Raw genomic sequence first — 26,784 nt, forward strand, 5'->3', positions numbered from 1 at the left:
ATTCTTAATCAGGTTTTGTACTATTTTGAACTATAGGTATCAATATTGGGATTTCTATTCTACTGTATTTGTGTTTTTATAATTTTGTAATTGATATTATTGTATCTCTGATATCTATTTTGTACACGTAGATATAGCTTGGAAAAAGTCCATATCTACTTGTACAATCTGTAAATTTTAAACTTTATTTATCAATGTTGCTTTTTATTGATTCGCAAATCCTCTGAAGACTAAACAGTCAGAACTTTTTATGTTGATTTTTTGCTTTTAATTGATAACTCTCCAGAAATTGTAGCTAGAATGTCAAAGCTCTGATACACCTTATATAAATTTTATCGGAGGAAGGGTAATTCTGACATATGTCGAAATAAGTTTCCCCTAAAACGTTTAACCCTTGTCTGCATTTGTTATTCGACAGATTTTTTTGTTTTGTAAAGAACAATAGCGACATTTTTTTTATATACATGAGATTGTTACATTCCTGTTTTGTACTGTGTTGATCCCTATGTTGTTTTCTTTTTGTTTTTTGTTGTTTTGTTGTTTTGTTTGTTTTCTTGTATGCGTCTTTGAAGAGTCCATCAATCAATTTAGACAGAACGATAAATTATTACATTCTTTGTTTCCTCTTTTTTGCTTGTCAGATTTGTTCATTTTTTCTTCGCTTCCATAGGCACAATCAACATTTCACTTTATCAATGGTACATTTTCGTGAATCATAGAATATACCATCTATTTTAAGTGTGTAAACATTTTTTTTTTTTTTTTTTTTTTTTGCGATTGTCTATATTTTTTTCCAAATTATTGCGTTGGTTCATGATGTTCTGGCTGCATCAAATTTTGCGGTGCTTTTCAAATACCCATAAAAACAGTTTTATTTGTAGAAGATAAACTACTTGTGTAGGGTGCCAAGCAAGTGTAAACATCCTTAGCGCGTGCGTAGCTTAATGGATCTTTATAGGACCAGTAACAAAGTTTAAATCAAACCTCGCATATCTAGTTTTTTATACCTGGAATATATATCTTAATTTGTTATATTGTTTCTTTTCCATGTATTACCTGTAAAAAGATAATTAGCAATGCCTCTTCATTTTTGCCTTTTCTTTCATTTCTTGGTGCGAGTAAAATTATTTTGAGTGGGACTTATTCTTAGTGGATTAATAACAATACGGTTTGAATATAAAAATATTTTTATATTTTTTCTACTTTTGCATAATAACTCTTGATTCAATTGTGGGGTTGCAGCTTTGTTTGACAAATCCCAAAATATGCATATTGATTTGAATTAGGTCATAATGTACATGAACTGAGCGTATTGTGACTGCATTATTTTAAGCTTTTCTTATAAAGAAATATTTTACTTCAAATAAGATCAAATTAAGAGTGTGTTTTGTTTGCATAAATAGTTTAAAGATTTATCACAGTATTGATTCAAAATATAAGTGATAATTTGTACATAACTGGTATCAACTATAAATGGACAGAAATGCAGAATCTTGGCTACTATTAGGTATTGTTTTATTAAACAATGATAAATATCGTATAACAATAGCATCATAAATATATATTAATATAAAGACAAAAATAGTCGTTAGTGTTTCTATATGTTGTCGCTCGTTGTCGGCACGTCGTTGTCGTTATCACTGTCATCTGAATTATCAGAACACACAGATTTATTACATCTGTCTTTTATTACGTCACTTCCTGTTTCACATTCAGTGTCCGGAAGTGTGTCATCTTTTTCTTTTTGTTGTTGTGCGTGTCGCCATTTCATCCTCCGATTTTGAAACCAAACTTTGACCTGCAAAAAAAATGCAAATAATAAAATATTGAATACTTAGTATATATATTTTCTATCAGTTTATAAAATCAGGGATTTAATACATAAATGAATGATCCGCTATGTAGGAGCTAAAGCCAAGCTTTGGTGTATTGACGTTTGAAAAAACACGATTAATCGAGAAACACTCGGTTGTTTCCGTAGGGAGCCTTGTTTTTAGCCAATGAAATGGCCGAAATGGGTCGTTCTCCGTTCCATTTTTGTAAGTTTAATGGCGGCCTTCAATGATGCGCGTGCAATATACCGCGGCACACGAAATGGAAGTTGATGGATTAGCAGAATGTGTAAACTGATTGCATTGTTTTCTCGTGTATACCCGGGTGTTAGCAGAATGACAGCCTTCAGCTCTTATGCCAGCGTTACGAGCTTACACTATCATAAATGAATCAGCTTCTATGACATTATGAGTTGTCTCCCATTGGTGAATCTATAGGTATAATTTACTCTTTTTCATGTCAACACTGCCCTGACTTTTCATTCCTATTTTATATCCACAAAATCATCATTGTAATGTGCATTCTTTAAAAGACGTTACAAAGAAAACAGTCAAGAGGACACTTTATGTCTTGTACACGTGTTCTGCTTTTCATTTATATCTAATTATATCACTGAAAAAATCTACTAGATGCTGTGGCGGAGATAGATTGGTTAAGTTTCCTTCTTCAAACCAATAAGAAAATAAAAACGTGAACTCTAAATACCATGTAACAAATGTCCGAATGAACAGTTTGTAGGAACTATATCCTATGATATCCTGTTAACCGTGAGATATTCATACACAGAACTATAAAGAATAAAGATGGGACTCAAATATTGTGACACGGCGGAAACAATTATGCACACCCTGGCGTGCCTTATAGATTTGGGGTCATCTCAATGAGAACAAGGCCCAATACATACATGTATATGAACACGAAATTTAGATGGAGACAATTTCAACGCTTCAAGGCTTTTTCACGATTCCAGAATGAAATTGTGTTAAAATATTGAAAATAAAGGAAACCAAATTGAATTTCTTCGGTCATTATTAAAAAATATATATATTGCAGACAGCATTTGACGCAGTCAACGTGTATTATACATTTTGTATATGTCATTTTTCCACTGACAACGGCTTTACCTATTTGTCTAAAACAAAACTGAGTTTGCGTGAAGTATTTTTAACGTTTAATGGGCATTATCTTAAAATGGTTAAGATTAAGCTGATTTTGCAGTATGACATGTTTAAATGATATTTCAAAAATTGTTCCTAAGTGATAATAACAATATTCTATAACACGTGCCATCAAAACTTACCTGAGCGTCTGTGAGACCTAACATGGCGGCCAGCTGTCGTCTGTCGGGTTTCGTGACGTATTTCTGTACTTCAAATCGCTTCTCCAGTCCCTTCCTCTGTAGGTTCGAGAACACAGCACGTGACCAAGATCTTTTCCGTTTTGATTGGCTACATCCATTTCCGTCATCGTTGAGTATTGAGTACGGACCTACTTGTTAAATAAAGAAATACATAATCATCTCTTAATTCGAAACAAAACATGTAATTATATTAATGGTAGATCTTAAGACACGGTGTTAACATAATTGTACATGAACATGGAAGCTATGTATTGAACAATAAAATGATAATGGGGGTATTTAGGAAACTGTATAATATGAGAGCACTATGTAAACATACTTAGTATATAAAGGTCGCATCCGTAATGTCAATCTAGATAAAATCCAGGAAATGCAATGCTCTCAAAATAGGAACCGGAATAGTGAAAACGGAACCACCGGGCTCTATATATAATATATCTGTTCAAGGCTGATTAATCTGTTTTAGATATAATATTCCAATATTACATAATTTTTACCGTTTACCTATCGTAGCTTGCCGAAATGAAACGATTGCTTATGCATATCCAAGATTCCTAGCCCATAATTAAAAACTTCCTGCTATTTACCGAAATGGTAGGATCGTCTCGACAATGACAAAAGTTCGTCACTCCAATAATTACCGGAGTTTCCCGAACATTAAGATTAACTACTAACCGGGAAGTGAGTCGACTGAGTGAGACAGTGGATAGGTTGGTGGTTGGATAGCATGGACAGCTGATAGAGATGCTGACGGGAAGGACATCCGGGTATTGATAAAGTTGGATGTGATAGTCCCGCACCCACACGAGATCCTGTTGTCCAGAATGGAAGTGTCGCCATGATGTTTTTCTCTATTTTCTGTTAAAAGAAACAGCAAAATCGTGTATAGCTATATACACAAGTGTATAGATGAAGAATCATTTTGTAAAGCAGACTCCTCTGTCCTATTAATGTAATAAAATTTCATTGATCAATTCACGTCTTAACACTTAATACCAGTGTAACCGAAAGAAATCTAGCTTACAATAAGTGCCCGTAAGTCTGTTTCTCCACTCCAGCTTCCACCACTAAAGGTGTTTAATTATAACGTGTTTCCCCTCTGAACATAAATATTTTCTGGAAGAATGAAATAAATGGGTTGTTATTATACTCTGTGGCTGCAGGTAACATCAAGCAACTCTACCCGACGTAAGTGTGGCCTTAAGATTTCATTGTCTAGTCTTATACAATGTAACTATCTTGGAAGAAGCTGCATTCCTTTCTTTCTAACTATTATAGGATAAGTATAACCTCTTTTGTTTTGACTCCTTTCTTTGTAGAGTAAATGTGTTTTAAAGAAAATGAGCATGAGCATCATAGTTAATTATGTTTGTCTTTAAACAGCATATTTTGTTGACCCCAGTTCAGTTACTGTTCAAATAAATCTGGCATTGGACGTTTAGCTTATTCTAAATTCATGATGTATAGTACCTTATAACATAAATAGGCCTTTTCTATGAAATAACATATTCATTTTTTTTTAATGTCTAATTGTCATTTTTTTCAGTGACATGACATCATCAATTTTTTAAATTAAACGTATTGTCATTGATTGTCATATATCATTTCCTAATGTGACGTCAATATATCTGTTAATTTACACTGTAGATTGTTTATCATGATCTGAAATGACGTCATGATATTTTTTTTAATCTACATCGTGTTTTCATTATTTTACAGCTATACAATATGACGTCATTACTTCTAAAATGGTCCTAATGTCGTGTCAGCGTGTAACATTCCATTTTTTTGTGGTATTTCAATTTCATTCTGTCACTTGATATATTATAATCAAAAACAAAAGTTTATAAACAAAACATGAGAGTGCAAGTACAATTTCAATGAATGATTTCTAAGTCGACGAAATACTATAATATCAGACATGAATTAAGGTTCAGTGGACACACGTGAAAACATCTGAAAATACTTATTTAGTTACTGTATACCTGTTGAATTTACGTGGATAATATTTCGCGGATGTCCCAGTCGAGTCTTGTTTGCGAGTTTTAATTTCTCACAATCATGCCTTGAAAACATTCCGTAGTAATGCTGGGTATTTATTTTCCTGAGATATCTAACGACCACAAATATAGCGAAATTGAATACCCCGCGAATGTCGCCAACTAGACAGTACAAGTAAATAATGGGTTATATTAAACTGTGATATACTTCATCCTTCTAAGTCTCGCCAGTAATACAAGGTACAGAAGTATGAGGACTCGGTGGTTACTAACGTCAAAATATCATAAATATCTAAGCACTAATATGTCGGTATAATGATATTAAAAGTTTCACTGCTTAATAAATACTTGTGGTTGTCATTGATCAGTGTAACAGGTCATAGACGATTATTGACATATTTGTTTCACTTTCAAACAGGTAAACTGCTAATAACTTCATAAATCTCATGTCGGAATTCCTGTAACTGTCAGCTTCACTGAATATAACCAATACCTTCATCTTCAATTGTAGATACATTTATAGTTCGTATGGAGTTATATCATTATGTACTTACTTCTATTTTATTATGATACTTGTAGTATATGATAATTCTTGTATATCATTGTCTGGCTTCTATTATACTTTTTCCATTTACTTGTAGTGTATTTTAATTATGATTTAATTTTTATTATTAACTTGTATTATGTTTATGATATTTATATCATTGTGATTGTATTGTATTATAATATTTGTATTATATCATAATACTTGTATTATTTGTATTTGTAATGTATTTTTGCTGCTTGTATTATGTTACATTTTTATTTTATTTGTAACTCACCATCATATTTCATGTAGAGCATGACGTTTTATTATACACTGTATCATAATATTTGTATTGAATTATATTACTTACAATGTACGAGTATAGAGTTATACGCATAAAAGTGTTATCTTTCAGGAAATCATTGCTATTCTCGTCCATTAAGAGGAAGCCCTTTCTTTATGGCTCAGAATGTATATATCCATCGCCTCATTAAATCTAAATGTATAATCAATGTTTTATGCGCAAAATTTGACGATAAATTATAGTGTGTTGTAATCATTTAAGTGTATTTAGATAAAGGAACGTTTCTAAATGTTACAGATTAGCCCCAATGGTCCTCCTTCCTTGGCTGTCAATTTATCGAGATCAATATAGTTTATCAGATTAATACTCTAATATGATAATCATTTTTATTTGTGTTTGTAATAGAATGGTATTTTGTTTATCTACCTTACAATAACTGGTTTTACTATATCCACATATCTACGGTTAACGTGAGATATTTGCGTGCATGTACGTTGTCAATTTATTAGTACTCTGATGATTTTGGACTAAATTTCGTTATCATGAATTACTAAACGTCAATGTGTTCTTTACAAAATGATTAACTCCCTACTTTAATAATAGTTTCTTCAAGGAGCTGTCCCGTCCAACTATAAATTCTGATTGCTGTAAAACTCATTCATTAAAAATGATTGATATTTTGTATAATACTCGCATCTGATTTATAAATCCATACTCCTTAAACAAATATCAAGGAGCTATCCGACCACGAATTTAGATTGCTTTCTCACTCATTCATAAAAAAAACAATTAGTATTTTGTATAATATTAGCGACTAATTTATAAACTACTCCACAAACTACAACATTCTAACTTACTGATATCCCCTCTTCCTATAACCAATGTTTTTGGCGATTATACGTGTTGGATTTTTACGCTAAATGTAGATTCAGAATGAATGTTTTGAAAACAAAAGGATTTTCTTCATGTATGTATCCAGAAAGTATATTGGCGAAATATTCTGGGTATATCTATATGTGGAATATCTGTATTTTATTTGTTATACTTGCTTTCAGAGTATACCTTTATAAATCAGTTAACACCTTTATGTGGCTATTCCTTGTTTACTTTGTTTGTTTTTTTGTTTTTTGTTTTTTTTGTTTTTTTTTGTTTTTTTTTTTTGTTGTTTTTTTTATCTGATAAGTATATTGAGAATGTGCTTCAAATTTGTAATATAGACCCACAAGTCAATACTACAAAAAAAAACACAAATTTAGCTAGAGAATCAATACATTCCTTACAGTGAATGAAGAACTAAGCCAAACAGCTGTTTCATCTTTCTAGGACCCGTCATTGATGAACGAAAGGTGAGTATTCAGAGTATATTTAGAGAATTACCAAGTTAGTTTTCTATTTTTGGTTAGTATATCAGAGGATTGTTCAAAAGAAAAAAGATATTAGCACCTTTCAAAATAAATTGAGAGCTCAATACAGTAGAGCATAATGAATTGGATCAAACATCTTTTTCTCCCTCCTAGGACTCGTTAGGGATTCCTAGGGCCTAATTTGATCATAAGCAGCGACAAAAAAAAAACTCGAAACAAGTCAAAATCTGGATGGGAAGATGCAAAATACCTAAAACTTCAATAGCTTTTATGATTTTCAATATTGGATTTCAAAAGAATATCTTAAATCCAGTAGCCAGTATGTAAAAAGAGTGTGTTTTAGTGAATAATCCAGTTACATTTGTTTTCTGAATTTGAATTTGATTAGTGTGTCAGAAATGCTAGGCCTATGTCAGAATCCAGTAAATATTAAGAGTATATCTTTAGTTAATTACCCAGTTATTTTCGGTATTTGTAGAGTGCATCAGAATATTTTAAAATAATGCTATGTCAAAATCCAGGAAAGACTTCAGAAAGAAGTCAGAGAATACGTGTTGGTAGTATGTTAAATCTGTAAGTATTCAGACTATTTGATATACAGCTGTATTCTGTGAAATTGTTTCTTAAACGTTCAGAAATATCGACTTATCAGATTTATTAGTTAACATCGAAAAGAAATGTGTGGAAGCTTTGTTAACTTGGTATGTAAATAGGGTTTGTAGGGTGGAATTTAAGTCTGGAGGAAAATTTGGGGAAATCAAGAGTATGGAATATTGCCAAATGAGGGAATAAGACTGAATTAGTGAAGTATGGTGTTGTGAGAGCGAATTTTTTGTCGTACACACTGTAGATTTCCCATAGTAACACACGTGTATACAGGTATCTAACCTGTGACTGTCATGTGTTTTAAATCGTTACACATCTGTTAACTGGTCACGTAACCATGTTTGTTTGTAGAAATAATGTTCAGATTGTAGCATAATATTTATTATTTACTGAATATCATATATATATATATATACATCATCACACAGTACTGACACAGCAAAACGTGTCACGTGTGTGATGACGCTCATACTCAATAAATCATCTAATGAGTAAATAAAAAAACTTGGTAAGTATTCTGTGTACATATATACATACTACTTACATGACGAAGTTTGAATTAGATAGATATTCATGAAGTTGATGCTTTGTCAATATCAGGGTATATTTGTTGTTAAATATCGAGAACGCTTTAATAAATAAGGAGCACATTTGGAAGTTAAATGCAAGACGTTTTTAAGATAAACTTGTGTATCATCAGGTAAATGTTTGTTCAGTAAGCGGACCATATGTGTTGGAAATGGTTGAGAATGCGAAAATAAGTATTCGGTAAATTTGGAACATACAGAAATTTCAAGTAATTTTGAATAAACGTCAAGATATCTTTTGGAAATAAACATCAACAACGTTTAAGTATATTTTCAAAGTAAACGGTCGGATTTTGTATAATACAAAGTCTGGAATATCAGACTATTTCGTACAGAACCTATCTGTAGGCTGTCCATATTTTTTGTCGAATTATCCGACACATACGGTAGGTGCGTAAAATATTTTACGTATTACCTACCTGATCCAACAAGGACCATGCAGGGTGGTCATGTGTTAATTAAAGTTTCGAGAGTATTTAGATGATATTATAACTGTCTGTCAGTTTAACCCCAATTATGTCTTCTAATGATATGTAAACAGTAAATACTTGTTTTGAGTATTTTTAATTGTAGGGTATAACGTCAAGCAGTGAGTTATTTATTTGGGAATAAAATAAATCTATGATATTCGCTATTTAGTGTATTATGTACAAATTATGGTAGATATTCATCTTAGCTTGAATTAATAAATTAACAAGTTATTATTCAATTAAGTGTTTATGCAAGATCTGATGAATTGCTAGATGGTTGTCCTAATGTCAAAGTCACATATCATAAAGGCATTATCATATTTACCAGTGAATGGTGTCAACAACATACTTTATGTATCATGCCTTTACAGCTACCTCATATGGCACAGTATATCACCTTATCTACCCGAGTTACGTGACACGGTGTATTTCCTGTATCGATCCGAGTCACGTGACACGGTATATTACCTGTATCTACCCGAGTCACGTGACAGGGTTTATTTCCTGTAGCTACTCGAACCACGTGACAGGGTTTATTTCCTGTATCTACCTGAGTCACGTGACACGGTGTATTTTCTGTATATAACTGGGTCACATTTCACGTGTATATCTTCAATTTTCTTGTATCCGTCTGGTCTCGTAACACGGCATAAATTGCATCTATATTCCCTGTATACTCCCTGTATATAACCTGTATCTACATGTATATTCCCTGTTTATAACCTGTATATGAGCGAGTGACAGGATACATTTCCTGTATCTATTTGGAGCAGATATACATGTATCTACATGTACCAATATACATGTATCTACATGTACCAATATACATGAACCTTTATATAAATATACATGTACCTTTATACAAATATACATGTACCTTTATACAAATATACATGTACCTTTATACAGATATACATGTACCTATGTACAAATATACATGTACCTACATGTACCAATATACATGTACCTTTATACAAATATACATGTACCTTTATACAGATATACATGTACCTATGTACAAATATACATGTACCTACATGTACCAATATACATGTACCTTTATACAAATATACATGTACCTTTATACAGATATACATGTACCTATGTACAAATATACATGTACCTACATGTACCAATATACATGTACCTTTATACAAATATACATGTACCTTTATACAGATATACATGTACCTATGTACAAATATACATGTACCTACATGTACCAATATACATGTACCTTTATACAAATATACATGTACCTTTATACAGATATACATGTACCTATGTACAAATATACATGTACCTACATGTACCAATATACATGTACCTTTATACAAATATACATGCACCTTTATACAAATATACATGTACCTATGTACAAATATACATGTACCTACATGTACCAATATACATGTACCTTTATACAAATATACATGTACCTTTATACAAATATACATGTACATGTCCATGAATATCGATATGTCAAGTCTGTTACCTGTATTTTCCTTTTGGACAGCTGTTGACAGTATATCATTTGTATCTACCTGTCAATGTCCGTTGGATATTCAATTTATGTCGCATTTATCGGATAATTACAAATATACATACATATGCATCACCCTAAATTATTTCCAGTCGCCATGTACTCTTAACCTAGCTGGTGTACCCGTTTTATCTAAGGTATAATATTCTTGGGTCAGAGAGCTGTCTACTTTGGTCCAAACGCTCTAATAATTTGGTGTATTTTCCACCTGTCTCTATAAAAAGCTCGTTACTGAACAGTAAGCTGGTCAATGTGTAATCTTACATGTTAATTGGCGTGACAGAACGAGCTTATAGCCATACACGTAACTTACTTGGGTTCTTTTGCACGTGATTGTGTCTTTTTTTTAAGTCTGATAAATAAAATCTGCAGAGAAACCAGTTTCGGTGTAGATATTCAGGGATTAGATTAATGTTCAGACTTCATATATTTTGTCGAATACTGTCACGAATTTATGGACATGCACCCTATGTTTCAGAGCTCGACCGTTGGAACTCCCTAATTGATGTAGCACGTAAACAATTATATTCAATACTTACTGCATTCTCTATCACGAACAAATAGCAAGCGTGCTGTATTTCTCTTAAAAGAGATTATCAAACACGTAAACTCTGACTATTAATAGTCTTTAAAAGTGTATCTGATAATTCATTCCTACTGGCTTTGAGAAAATCTTAAAATTCCTTAAATTTCTCCAGTGATCTTTTCAGAAAACTAATAGTCACCAAAAATGTCGAATTTTATTGGGATTGTAAAATTATTGGTTATAATCAACTATGTACTCTTACCTTTCTCGCGAGATTTTCTTCCGAAGTCTTCCGATAAGATTCTGTTGATTCCGAATTTAAGATGTTTGGACTGTCCGGACACCCCCGGGGGCCGGGACTCACTGCTCCTCCGATCCTCTCCGTCTGTGACAAACCGTTGGACTCTCTTACTGGTGCAGAACGCTTTAAGAGGTCCGAGGGCGGAGGGAGATTGTTGGCACCCCGGGGGTAGCACGCCCGGTGGGTTACACGATAGTAGAGGCGTGCTCCCGCTATGCACATGCAAGATATCCGTAATGTGAAAAGATGGTTTCTTCGTAGAAAAATTCAAAAGTCCGGCATCGTGGAAATAGTTGTGTGTCCACATTGTAAAGTTTGGATGGTTCTCCGGACAAACCAAACCGCCTAGGGTGTACATGTCCCTTGGACACATTCGACTGCGTCACTCCTCCACAGCGAGGGGGATCTCGACTCCTCCCCCATTATCAACATGTTGTCAGTAGAGGCGGGTCTAATTTGATGTATACCAACAAGCTGACACCCATATGTGTCCGATTTGATTAGAAGCGAGTTAGAAAATGGGAGGGGTGTAAAATTTGGGAGAGGGAGCGAGATCTCACAGATGACCACGCAGTATTTCTTATCGGGATGCATGTGAAGTTTTAATGAGTCTGTTCGCGAACTCATTGGTTCTCCAATATGGCGTGTCAAACGTTGCAAATATTCAATAATTGTAAATATATGTGCAACAATAATATATATATGCAATAAAAAAAATATTTATGTGCAATAATTGTCAATATATGTACAATAAATAAAATATATGCAATAAAAAATATTTATATGCAATAAAATATATTTTTGTGCAATATCTTATATTTGTGTTAATATTTACAATATGTATACCATGAAAAATATATATATGCAATAAAAAATATTTATGTGCTAATAAAAATATATTTTTGTTCGAAAAAAATATATTAATGCAATAAAATTTATATATGAGCGATAATTTGCATTGTGGGATAGCATCTGTGACCTCATCTGAAGTTGCTGTAACGGCGTGTTTGATTGGATGAGGAAATCATCCTGGCGCTTGAACATGCAGTCATAACTTGGAAGTTGTGGCGGTGAAACGTAAGTCAAAGGGGTTGGAAATGAATATGAAGGTGGAAGAGAATTGAGGTCAGATGAGGTCACAGATGCTATCCCACAATGCAAATCATCGCAAATATATAAATTTTATTGCACAAAGATATATTTTTTTCGAACAAATATATATTTTATAGCACATAAATATTTTTTATTGCATATATTTTTTTTTCATTGTATACATATTTGTAAATATTTAACACAAATAAAGATATTGCACAAAAATATATTTTATTGCATATAAATATTTTGTATTGCACATATATTTGTAATTATTTAATACACCTGTATAGATATTGCACATAAATACATTTTATTACACATAAATATTTTTATAGCATATCTATATATTATTGCACATATTTACAATTATTGAATATTGCAACGTTTGACACGCCATACTCCTACGGCAAACCTAAACATCTGAGTTTTCATCTCAAATGATTCATTACATTGCCTAAATCATATCTTTATAAATTTTCAATATTATTCTCATTTTCATGTTAAAAAAACATACATTTTTCATCTAAACAATAAAGTTCAATTTTTATTTTTATTTTAAAGAAAATATCTAGAGAGCAACAATCAATTGAAGAACAAGTTTTATCATCCTTTCCGTATTTGAAGATAAACTGTGTCTTATGATAACTTATTTCAAAATGTTAAAGGAGTTTTAAAGACGTTTACAAGCATGCCATAAAACCAATTTTGGAAAACAATGAGGATTTAGTTTAAACATTATTTTATTCAACAAGACACAATAACATTACATATACAGAAAATTGCAAATGGGATGGGAAAACAAGCTTAAAGCTTATATTAATTCCTTTCCCAATCACACAGAAAAGCAAATACATCTTCGGAACTAGGACACCTTAATTTTGATAACTAAGAACAAAATAACATTTTACATAGTTGGATTTGAAACTTGGTCGTAATTCTAATAAAAATTAAAATATTCAAGTTCCTAATTTTTTGTCGAGTATAAATGAATCGATAATACATAACTTAAAACTCTTGGATATCGATTGAACTCCGCGGCCTTAATATTTACGCTATCATCGTTATCAAGAAAATGACGATGTTTAATTTTAACATAATAATTTATCTGCCAAAACAGAGATAACAGGAATGGGGAACATTTCTTCCAATATTTAGATCAAATTTACGAATTTTTGTATAGTAGTATAATTAATTTTTCTTTGTTTTCATGGTAAATACTCAAATGTGATTGGTCGAAAAATTCTTTTCATTCTTCTATGAAAGAAATTCCGAGAATGGCACGAAAAATGTGACGTCACAATACGACAATTGACGTTGCGTATTGATTTGAGAAAAAGAACCCCATTTATATCCAGTAAATTTGTACATAAAACATGTTCTAAATAAGAAAATCATTTTCAAAAATTAATTATAAGCGTTGATGTCAACTTTTTTTTAGTTTCATCGGGGTATGAAACAAATTTTGTTTGCAAACTGTATGAATCCGCGTAGCGGATTCTTACAGAAGTCAGTCAATTGCAACCAAAATTAGTTTCATACCCCGATGAAACTAAAAAAAAATGACATCAATGCTTAAATAATTGTAACATAACAACTACAGAACAAAGTAAGATTGATCAAACTGGGAACAGCGTCATAATTGTACATATTTATCATTATTGTATTGAATAGACAAGATTTCGATAACAATTCAGACCTGAAAAAAGAAATGATCGGCATGAAAGGAGATCCGCATATACAGACCGGGCTACTCACGTATCTACAACTATTGGCTATAAATAAATCATAATTTAGTGAAAAGAATTTGTACTTTAACTTCATATGAAACGATATTTATCTTTCGTTCAGCATACACACAAAAATCAAAAACAAAAATCGGAAGAATGTGTGTTCGAATCTTGAGAGATGACTTTTATAATCTTCCGCACTTTAGCAATATCTAAATCATTCCACAAGACCGCAGCTTAAATGGCGGGAAAGATTAATCGGTACATTGGTACTGAAGTTTGGTATCGTAAGGCCATGACTGTTCCTCAGGAGATATCTGACATCTTGATTTACTGTATTCTGTAGAATTGTATTCATGAAATCAGAGGTGATACTTAATTTTTTTTTCATTTTGTATAATATGTGTAGTTTCAATATTTTCCTCCTGTTTGAAATTATCTTAAACTCTGATTTTGAAATAAAATGTCATTGTATATCAAATTATAAAATTACCTTGAATCATGTTCTAAGTAAATCTTAATTATCATAAAAGTATAATGCTATAAATAATTTGTATTTTAAGATTTTTATATTACAGCTTACATACCTATTGTAAGTGATTCCATTGTTACAGAAGACATGGATGTACTAGTTTGGGTTGCGAGTTCGAAACCTACGTGGGGCAGTTGCCAGGTGCTGACCGTAGGCCGGTGGTTTTTCTCCGGGTACTCCGGCTTTCCTCCACCTCCAAAACCTGGCACATCCTTAAATGACCCTGGCTGTTAATAGGACATTAAACAAAAACAAACAAACAAACAATGTACTAGTTTATCAGTTTACATTTAATTTACATTTAATGTCAAAACAACATTTCTTTTTTTCTTTCTGTTAAATGATGTATACTGGACATGCAGGAATGTTATAAGTTTATTAGTTACGACCTCATCAAGAGAAATCAACATTTCAATATGTGTACAAATTCATTTCTTTGTTATCTGTCTATCTATTAATATATTCATTTATTTCAACTGTTTATCTATTTTAATCGAACATGTTATTTATTTCATATCACATCGATTTCGATATTCATTTCCTTTTCTGATGGAATATCAATCTGAACATTTGCACAGCAGTCACGTGATCATTATCGTGTCGTTGAAACATATCTTTGGCAAAACATCAAAGGGATTTGACAAAAGTTCTTGTTACTTACAAGCCAAGCCTCTCTCCTAACAGTACAATGCACAATAGCAATAGACAACACGTGATGATACAATTTTAAACACGAACGAGTAGTATTCATTGTTAATGTCAATGTTAATAGAAAAGGAAAGACGGGGGAAGGGAGGAAGATAAAAAAGATTCTGGCTGTTAAGGTTGAAGAAAACTGTTATAATATTGTGCACATACTAACACTTTCATTGATATAACTGGATCTCCATCAAATTTCCTGACATAAATTTACAGTTGTTCACTCTATATACTTGTTATAGAAAATCAGTAGATATTGGACAAAAAAATTCAAACGACCCGGATATTAACGTCACACCGATGATGTAAGTGTGACGTCATCAAACGACCCGGATATCAACGTCACATCGATGATGTAAAGGTAATGTCATAAAAACAAAAACGAAAAAACTAAAACTAAAAAATAGCCAAAGAAACATAATTATATTATATTATATTATATTATTACACAAAAATATGGAAATACTAATACAGCCATAATATTTCGATGAGAAAGACTGCAGCTAACTAGGCTAAACTATTCAAATACGTAAATCAAAATAATCGTACCTACAATATGTTTCCGGCTGATAAATAATCAATATAAACCTTTTTGGACTTGAATTCATAATCTAATTATCAAATTATTCAACAATTATGTATCTTCTGCAATAGAGGAGAGGTGTAACTGAAAATTTTACAAATGTTATCAAATTTTCTATCTGTATATTGGAACGGTGAAGCTCATCTTTTTTTTTCATTTCTGGAATATAACTACATGTATCACAGTTTTTAGAATGTCGTCTTTCTATAAATGAAAGGAAAACTCCTTTCCAAAAGTTAAAATATTTAAATGCCCATCTTACCAAGGACATTTACTAGGGTATCTAAGGGCTACGAGGATAAATTAATTCTTATTTAAGTGTGAATAAATTCAAATCATTGCCTTTGCATTTTCGGGTCTAGATAATGCGAATTCAATGCTATTTCGTTGTTTTATAATTTCAACAGAAAAAAAAGATAATCGCAGAATAATATGAAATTTAATATTGATAAGCATTAATGCATTTGGTAACAAATCGTGTTATTTAGAGTTAGATTAAAATCCAACTTCAAACTTGCTCCGTTCCGTGTGATCTTCATCAGCGCGTACCTTTTGACGTGTGGCGTTACGGATAATGTTGCTATGTCGGCAGTCACGTGGTTTCAAATGGACCAATGAGTTGTATTGAAATACATAAGCTCATCTTCTTTAATTAATTATGAGGTTAAATGTTTCACTAAGTCACTAAGCTATTACTTGATGTCATTGTCGATAACAAGTGAAGGTCATTTGCAATGCTAGCGATGCCAACATGAGTGACAATGTAGAGGTCAGTAGACACGCCGATTCCACGATCAGTTACTATAAATAATGCCACCCTTAAAAATATCTTGGCTTGCTGTAAACAGATTTTCAACCTTTAATACGAAAACAAACCCGAATATGGAAATCATTATTTAGTTTGTGTTCTAATACAAAAGAAACACACACCAACCGTATTTGAGTTTGGGAGACGTTGTTTCAAATCTGCACATCAACTTCCGGACATCAATATCCGGAACGTTCAAATCGTTAAAAACAATGTTTTATTTTTCACAATAAAATTTTGAATCGCCGAATTTTTCTGGGTCGGGCGGGTTACGTCAAACAAACTTTATTTTTATGTTGGCTTTAAACACACATGTACGGCTTAAAGTCAGCTTAAATGAAATCCGATTTTAAAATTCAACATTTATCATATCTTCATGATTTTATTTGACGTGAATTGTTAAGTTCAGGGGGAAACACCATTTAAAAAAAAAAAAAACGGATATTCAATCCTGTCATGACGTAAGCAAGTCATGTGAAACAACGGACAATTTGTTAATTCAAATCTCATAAAACGAAAAGAAATAAATCCAATGATTATATTACCAGAGCTGTGGGAATGAATCAAAAGATATTGTTCCCGATGAGGCTGTCATCATGCCCGACATGTATTTAAAGCCTGCTGTGTGTCTCTGTGTTGTAGATAACGGTATTGGTATTTGTTTGTAACGCCTAATTTCCCTCCACAGACTTCGGAACGTGTACAACTCCTTTAATCTGATGCCACACAATCTGTAGCGTAAATTTAGGTTTACTGAGATTTTCAGCTTTATTTTTTATGTTTATATCAACCAAAGGTAATTTTTTATTTTAATTACCTCCCAAAACACAAGATGGCGTGTATGTTGCAGTCCGCATCTTCTTACTCGTCACCTCAAATACTACCGCTGGAAAGTTATTTTAAAGTGAAAGCCTTGTCAGCGATCAGAAAATATAATTCAAAGAAAGAAAAAAATAACCGAGAAGAATCATGATATGAAATGTTGTTTATTTCCGAATATTTTTATTTAAAACAATAATGAAACTTAAAAGAACATTAAAAAAATTAGAATGTCAAATACATGTTTGTACAAATATGTTGGAATGTTGTTAATTAAAATCAAGCTGACAGGTCATGGTAAGTTGTGTCTGCAAAAGTTCTTCAAAACACTCGTTTGCTTAGATTTAGCTGTGAGACCCCGGATGAACACATGCCGGAATTCATCATTTATCACTTCCCAACATCTGTGATGAGGGTAAGGGGTTATCTCCCTTCTATCGCCCTCTAGTGACCGTCGCCCCCCATACCGTCGGGCTAATTACGACAAAGTGGTCTACCGCGAGTCCACAAACAATTAGGTCACTATTCTCCTAAAGCCGTCGTAATGGTTATGCACCGAATAGTCAGGAAATAAATATACAATTTAAATCACTCATTTTGCCATATATTTTTTTTGGTACAGTAAAGTCTCTCAAATAAACCTTTTTTCTGCATCGACTATTTTTTTCCTTGATCAAACATACTGCACAAACAGCTTTTAGTTTATAAACAATATTTTAATCTGTAAACAAATGATTTTGATCTTCATTTTATATAATAGCTAACTTATATCAAGCTTCAAATTATTTTGCACAATTTATCTAAAAAAAATAAATATCAAAGGATCTAATTTTTTGCTTATAAACAAGTTTTCTTTTCAAAATAGTAAATGCATATATCTTCATTTCATATATCATCATAAACACTAATATTGTCCTATAATGAGATCTGTGATACCGTGTTCTCACATAAACCAGGCGCACAGAGGCGGTGTTGGGGTGACCGAGAAATTATTTCAATATCTATTTATTTTCTTTACAATTTGTCTTTTTAATCGCATTATTTCTACTTATCCGACATCCATAGAAAATGATTGAAGTGCATTTTCACATAATTTTTATATTATTGTTACCTTAGAGTTACAATACTGTTACATTATTGTTACAACATTATTGTTACATTAATATTTCATTATTATAAAATTATATTACACTATGGTTATATTATCTTATATTATTGATACATTATATTGCTATATTTTACAATATTTTTACAATATTTTACATTATTGTTACATTATTGATTATTGTCACATCACCGTTACATTATTTTACAATATTGTTTCACTACTTTACATCAAAGTTACACTATTGTAACATTACTATTCCATTATATTACATTATTATTACATTTCTTACTTTTATCACCCTATAAATGTTTTACGATATAAACCTAACGGAAGAATTCTATTTCATACTACACTAAAGTCATGAAATATGGTTCCAGTCTCTTATTTCAATATTTAGGTCTGATATTTCGACATTATTCTGGCCCATTTCTGTGTATTGTACAGTGGTTCGGACATTGCCAAATCCGAACCTGTTTTAGTGGTATATACATTTGCATTGTAGACAATAGAGAATCTATTTTGTATATTTCTTCTATTTTTACGGTCATCAAAATGAATCACCTATTAGGCATCAAACTGCTGTTCGGGTAATGACACGGGTAATTTGTAGGCCTTTTATTGATAATTTTTTAGTTTATTTGAACCATTCTTATTAACTTGTTAAAAGACACTCATTCATTTTAAAGAAAAGACAGAGACAGAGTTAAATACAGAGTAAATGTCGTGATGGGGCAAAGCGGGGAATAAATGTGTTTAGAGAAAATTGGAGGAGGGGTAGCGGAGAGGGGAGGGAGGGGGAGTGTTGTTTCCTGAAACCAAGAAAATAAATCCGGATCCGCAACAAGTATTTAAAAGTGATATAGAACTTCCGGTAATGTTGAAAGGATAACACACGTTATAAAACTATTTGATCAAGTTCCAACTGATGTTTTCACTATATACTCTATTGTCATTATGATACGATGTTGTGTTTTATCATGTCTATGCTGCTATGTAACGTCAAATGATATATATACGTGTCAGATTTATATAAGTGTCTTGACACTTGTTTCTGATTCCTTTTTGTATCATTTATATGCTGTACATATATTGTTAAATGGAAATTGACAACTAAAACACAGTTTAAATTAAAACATGATTAATCCGACGCACAGTAAAATGATATATTGGTTAGATTAACGAAAATGTCGGATTACACAGATAAACATGTCTTCTCTTTTTAATAATAAATAAAATGTACTCTGTACAAAAATATACAATACTATGATAATGAACTGTAAATAGCATCTATTGAATACGGTATGTTTTATCATATTCTTATATCAATTAGTGATTTTGACCCACAATTAGCCAGATTCAAGATACAACTGTGATTTAATAAAAACGAACGACCTTACACAAAATCACACGTCCTGGAATATTTCTACACATAATATGACACACCATTTTAAAACACACATTATGTAAAATATTCGGCCTTTATATATTTTGTTAATTGTTTCAATTGTACAGTATAACAAAGGCCGAAATGAAAGTCGAAGAAATAAGTCCGTTGATATTTTAGAATTAAAGGTGTTCGTTTAAACATTAAAAGTTTATGTGTTATTAAAAAGAATTGATGTACAATGTAATAAAGACAAAGCTTACAGTTTTTAGAGGATATTTCAGTTATTTTTCTTTATTATTATATTGCCGTAAATGGATTTTTTTCATCATTATAGTGTACGTAAATTTTGTTTTTCATTTTTATGAAAATAAAAAAACAACCTAATGAAATAAAAAAATGTGGAAAAACAGAGTGTAACTTATCTCTTTGTAGATACTGTGGTATTTCATGAAATGTTTCTGTTTTGATTTTACAAGTATAATATATACTTATTTTCTCCAGTTGGATGTGAAAGGTTATATGGGTCAGCTGCCCGACCACGTGGGTTTTCTCCGAGTAATCCTGTTTTCTCCCACAGTAAGTAAGACCCCTCGCGAACTTCCATCCGGCCAATAATAGTGATTAATATAAGTTTTTTCACAATTGTTGTAAAATAAATGAAGTTTACATTTTTTCATTTCATTATTTATCTACATATCTAGTTATTTATTTATTGAATTTTACAAATGCAAATACCTGAAAATATTGTACAGAATTGTGAATTTATAAGCTCTGCTTTAGGATGAGTTGACAGCGATATCACATGCACTGTCCGCCCTGATAATGTAAACGTTCCCGTATTTCTCAAGATTTTTTTCTCGGCTCCACTAATGTCAGTTTTAATTTTAATAAGCATTATATATGAGTGATAACCCTGTTATATTACTACTATTAATGTGGTACTATTATAAACATTGAGAACGAATACCTGCCAACCCGGGCCTTATCAGCACACACGTGCTTCTCTTAGCCTTTATCGCGCAAACGCTCTAACAATTTATGACACATGTTCATGAAGTTTGAAGATGTTAATTTCTTACCGACCCCTACGTACCTTCAGCTAAGTTTTATTATCGTCCCTCTCCAATTATCCGCCAATGAATAAAGCCTGTGGTATTTTATAATGTCGAATCTCTGCTTGTTTCGCTTCCTCAGCGATGTGACCCCTGGCCCGTATAAATTACCCTCGAACATGTCACTGTACTCGAAGATAAGGCAGGTCTTGGATGTGCCGTTCGTACAGGTGCGACCGAAATAATGGTATACATCACCCCACAATGACGTCTCATTATCAACAGATGGCATTTATTGCATATCAGTAGAAAAAAAAAAACACATTGGAAAGTTTTTAACCCCAGCCGCCATTAATTGATAAAAACGAATGAATTTAGCTTTAATTTATTCACACAAAAGTACATATATGTAATAGATAACTTATTATATTAATTAATCAGTAGTTTTGTTCGGTTTTCGTCAATTAAGGCAATTTTATTGCAGTCCCGCACAAAATGATAAATGACGTCACTGCCTAATTAAGCCAATGAAATCAAACACCGCGTAAATTGTTTACACGAGAGGCCAGGTCGTGACAGCAGTAAGGCCGGCCATACGGCGGTGTCACAGCACGGAACAAGTCAAAGGGCGGGAGGTCGGGGCCGCTTAAGGAAAACAGGTTATCATGGTGACAGAGTCAGTATTTCAAAACCTATTAAAACATCAACGTTGATTAAGTAAATATCAATGTCGGTCGTCCATCATGTTGACTCCCTGAATGTTATAAAGCACAGCCTGTACATGTAAATATAGCGTTGCGGTAACTTGATAAATTGATAATAAACGAGAGATATTGACCGCCTAAATTTCTCACAACCATGGGAAGATGACTTTTAAGAAACCTTGCTCTGGCTTCTTTTTTCCGCCTAGACGACCGCGGTTCCATAACCCGATTAGGCATGAAAAGGTGTGTGAAGAAGAAGAAGAAGAAGAAGAAGAAGAATTATCTTGAATATATTTTGATGTTATAGGAATATAACATAAGCTAAAGTTAAACTATCAGGATTAACTTGAATATACAATGTATCTTCTATGTAATATACTAGTAGCTATAGCACAAAAAACGAGACGTATTCTAATAATAGCCCCATAACATTTAGATATATTCAAGTTTATCTATATATATTAATCTAATTTACTATACAAAATCCCTTTGGAAAGCCACTTTTTTCTCGTAGAAATTATTTCACCGCTGTATCGACCAATCATAAGCGACGTTACAAGCATTATGTTGAGAAGACGTTGTGATTCTTTGATATTTAGTTATGAACATCGTGTACTTCAGAACATCATGCTCATGCACGTTGTCGCACTTTCATCGTGTCGCGTGGCACGTATTTTTTTCGCACTGTTGCGCGCAATGGGTCTTAGTATGTAGGGTGAACGGCAGGTGTGAAAGGAAATGCGCATTGGAGCATGGTGACGTCACAATAATCATGACGTCATAAACACAATATTGACCCGGTGTTACAGAGAATAGAAACAAAATAATGATTTCCACGTGACTATATTTTGGTCATTGAGAATTGAGGAAACTCTTACCGTATTTAGTATTATGGTTTCAGGAAAAGCCACTCACTTAATACAAAATTCAATATGTGTATTCATGAAATTACCTACTACATGCATACATATCACGGATCTATACGATAAAACAAAGTTGTTTGTCTGAGAGACATAATGATAATACAAGAGGCGACTTATGTGGGATTGGCCCTTTTCTCTTCCAATTAAACCAATCACAACGTCTCAGGAATTCGACCAAACTTGGATTAAAACGGGATTCTTTGCATGTCTGCTGTCGTATGGACTTTCGTGACCTTTGTATCTCATCACATCAACAAATGTTTACTGAAAAAAGAGTAAGAACTACGCTACTTCCGGTGTATGACGTCACACCATTTTCTGCGATGTAGATAGGATAGCTGTCATTAGTAAGTTCAAGATTGATATCGGAACGTAAACGCCGACATTTATTTCAGATGATCCTTTGTTAGCTATCTTCAAAGGTCAAACAGTTGAGGTGTGTGGTATTTAAGGTTCTTCAACAGATGACGCTAATTATGACGATAAAAAGTAAGTAAAAACTCTCGAACTGTTCAAGGTCATTCACGCTTCTACTTAAACTGCAACAAAAACGCGTGCATTCGATATAAGTGTGCATCACCGATGTACAGTATGCACGATAAGTGTGTTGGGTGTTATCGATTTGCAATGGCCGGCACGACTCCCCGTGAGCCACCCACAGGTGTACTTGGTTGGTGAAGAGTTACCACAGGTAGCAGCACGTGTTACTGTCCACACCTGGTATCGAGTGCAATCACACATAAATGCTATTTTTGGGATAAATTGTGCAGGAAATAATTCTTAATGTAATTTGTGTATCTGTGAGTAGGGAAAAAACGAGCATAATGACGGGATGTGTGTTGTATTGAGCAGGCGAGATAACGCACGAGACGAGGAGTGATGCCGCACATGGAGAAGGCGCGCTGTGCGATTTCGAACCTTTCAAACTTTATTTCATTTCTCTTCACAGAATTAGATGTACAGAGAAAAAAAAACATATTTACCTAAAGCAGTGGATTGTCTGATCAAACTAAAAACAGCCTTACAATAGGACGGGGAGGAAGCCAAGATTATTAAAATACGTCCCATTGAAGACGGACGGTTTGACGGGCACCATAATACAAAGAGAGTTGAGCGCACGAGGAACATTTTACATACGAACGGATGGACTAAGGGACGGACGGGCTGACGGACGAATAACATCACTCTAGCATGCGTCCCATTGGAGACGTATGGACTGACGACACCATCCCCGGATTTTCCGTCAAGATGTTGGCATGGGAAAAAAAATAATAATTCGATCACAAACCATTAAAAAATTCCTTTTTTCCCCTTAAGACCAAGTCAATTTATCGAGAAATGCATGTCTCTTCCTCCACCCAAAAAATACTTACTCGTATCAAAGTTTATTTTCTCAGTAGACATAAAACTATAGGATATTTTATGTTATTTAGTAGGTAAACTTTGTTGTATACCTGGTAAGTTAAATCTTTTCCACTTGTAGATTGGGTAAATGTTGTAAATTGTATCCCTCAGCTTCATGGTTACATAAGCGTGTCCGACATTGTGCCTGAACTATTCTTATCTATAGGTCTATAAGTAAATAAGGTTTAGGGGTATACAATTTGAAAATATTCTTAGTAATTAAATTGTATTTCAATAATTAACGACGTTTTATTTTTCGATTCTATTTCGTCGACTGGAAATAAGCATTCTCTACTTTAAGGAACGCTACACGGCCTTATCAAATGTGTGATACAGCTTTCGAATTATAATCGAACACTATCGCATTAAAAGAAGAATTATACATTAATTATGTCTACTTCATAAACAGCCTGTATCAACATTTACATTTATGTAAAGGGTAATCTTATCTCGTTTAGCCGTTCAAGTGTCGGAGTCTTTACTTCTCCATTGAGAGATTCGGCCCTGAGCCTAATGCGTTTAGCAGGCCGGGATGGGGACGTCTTTGATACCCCTAAGCTCATTTATCAAATTTTACGAGGTGCAAATGAATGATCGTTTAGTTAATATGTTACACCGTTGTTTTGATAAGACCAATTAGGGGTCTGGCATGCTTCAGCAAATTTGGCTGACAGAATGCATACTTCACACTTCAGTCTTAACGCGAGTTGATTCTAGGGGCTGACAAAATAATTTATCAAAATTTGATGTGGGGATTATGAACCTTATGGCGAGGTAATACGCCCCGATTGTGATTAGAGAGATGCCTTTGGGGTGGGGGAGTTGGGGAGGGGATGGGGACGGTGTTTATTTGTTTACACTCGAGTCAATATCGTCGACAGTTGATGGGGAACAGAACATGATGGAGGAAACTGGACACGGGGCAGGTTGATCTTGTGGATTAAATATGTCATAAAATCGTAATTTTGTTCCCATTTCTCAAGAACATGGCAGGTCATAACATGTCCGACGGAATCATAGAGTACTTATATATAATGTATGCGCGCCTAACATGTAATTTTCTGAAGTGTGAATATTTTCAGACAAATATGAAAATGAAAAATAAATAAAAGACTTTTTGATATGAATAAGAAATTGAAGTAGTAAATGTTAAATTTTTCTCGTACTTTTATTTGATTTGATTTGATTTGATTTGAGGAGGAGGAGGAGGAGGAGGAGGAGTAGGAGGAGGAGGCGGAGGAGATTTTTTGGTAATTTTTTTTTTATTAAACACTTATTTACTTTTAACAGATAAGTCATTTTCTGTCAGATAATTCATATTTCTTAATATTTCAAAGAAAATAGCTATCGGGAATCTGGAATAGCAACATATGCAATGATAATTGAAACGGGAATTAACGTTATTTGATTTGAACGTATTTTATGGTTTGCACACAATTGGATTGGGCAGAAGTTTTAACAACTTATAAAAGTCCTCTCCATAAATATATATTACAAAGATTGTGATAGCGACAGAGTATACTTATAATGATTATAGAGAAACAAAAGCAAAGAAGAATGACAGGAAGAAAAACAGATTTTGTCATTTAACGGTAACTGTAGCGGATTTCAGACAGTGAAATGTGTGTTCGGGATGGCCATGCATTGATGTAAGTAGCCCGAGTTTCCTCTGGCCCTGACACCATGTGTATGGGTCAGGGACCAGAGGAAACTTGGGCTAGTGCTGAGTATTCTTGCTTATACATTTGTATACATAGGTCTAACAGAAAATATATACCAAAATATCATTTCACTTATCCTGGTCAAATTGAAATGCAATGATTGTTAAATAGATCTAATGTTAAACAAATTATAAAAGATTGTTAGATTTCCAGATGAGCTTGACAAAGTATGAAGTTGATTTGTTTACCATGCTGTGCTGTATGGTGTTTATCATATTTATGAAATGTATGTGACCTCTGGCTTGTTACACACGTAAGTGTGTCAGAGTGATTTAATAAAACATTGACACCTTGAAACTATAAAACCGATTTGGTGATAATAGCATTCGTAATTATTGAACAATTTGGAGTTTAACACAAATGCTGATGCCTCCGCCGGAAGTAACACCTAGGCCTACCCGATAAATCTCGCTCCGCGACTCTGTCGCACGCGGGACAAAAATTAGAATGATTTGTGCATTGTAATTCGATATATTATTTGCGAATCTAAAAATGTAAATTATGTTGACTCTAATTAAGGAATACACTATCTCACAGTAATATATTACATAGAAATTAGTTTTTAAAGTCAAACGCGCATTGAAGCTTGGGAGACAATTTGGTGTGGCATTTTAAAAAGTCTAAACTGCTCGAGTAACGGCTTTCCGTGGGATAACAAACAAATCAACGATATATTTTATTGGTGTGGAGTAAAAAGTAACCGATAAGCCGGATAAGTATGTGACAGTTCACCTCGCTCACTCGTTGGCGTCCTGACATATCTGCCGGATAATTAAGTGGATAAAAAATAAACAAGCGTATT

At 33.0% G+C, this 26,784-nt stretch overlaps 1 protein-coding gene across 1 annotated transcript; it reads right to left on the reverse strand.

Moving 5' to 3' along the window:
• Window positions 1-1,586: 1,586 nt before the first annotated feature.
• LOC117324592 (H2.0-like homeobox protein) lies at window positions 1,587-11,820 on the reverse strand. The gene is made up of 4 exons (XM_033880512.1): window positions 11,382-11,820; window positions 3,869-4,051; window positions 3,134-3,321; window positions 1,587-1,798 (listed from the first exon to the last, which is right to left on the reverse strand). Exons 1-4 carry the CDS (start codon window positions 11,791-11,793, stop codon window positions 1,598-1,600), a joined length of 984 nt encoding a protein of 327 aa, XP_033736403.1. The 5' UTR covers window positions 11,794-11,820; the 3' UTR covers window positions 1,587-1,597.
• Between the last annotated feature and the right edge of the window lie 14,964 nt (window positions 11,821-26,784).

Source organism: Pecten maximus, chromosome 3 (assembly GCF_902652985.1).
Source record: "Pecten maximus chromosome 3, xPecMax1.1, whole genome shotgun sequence".
In the NCBI taxonomy this organism is placed as follows: Eukaryota; Metazoa; Mollusca; class Bivalvia; order Pectinida; family Pectinidae; genus Pecten; species Pecten maximus.

What these genes read in the sequence shown, in the direction of transcription:
- LOC117324592 (XM_033880512.1), bottom strand. Translation starts at nt 11,793, where the DNA reads ATGTGTCCAAGGGACATGTACACCCTAGGCGGTTTGGTTTGTCCGGAG. An exon ending in CTCAGTCGACTCACTTCCCG is followed by an intron (nt 3,322 to 3,868) that starts GTTAGTAGTTAA and finishes TTTAACAAGTAG; the next exon opens with GTCCGTACTCAATACTCAAC. An exon ending in TAGGTCTCACAGACGCTCAG is followed by an intron (nt 1,799 to 3,133) that starts GTAAGTTTTGAT and finishes TTTTTTTTGCAG; the next exon opens with GTCAAAGTTTGGTTTCAAAA.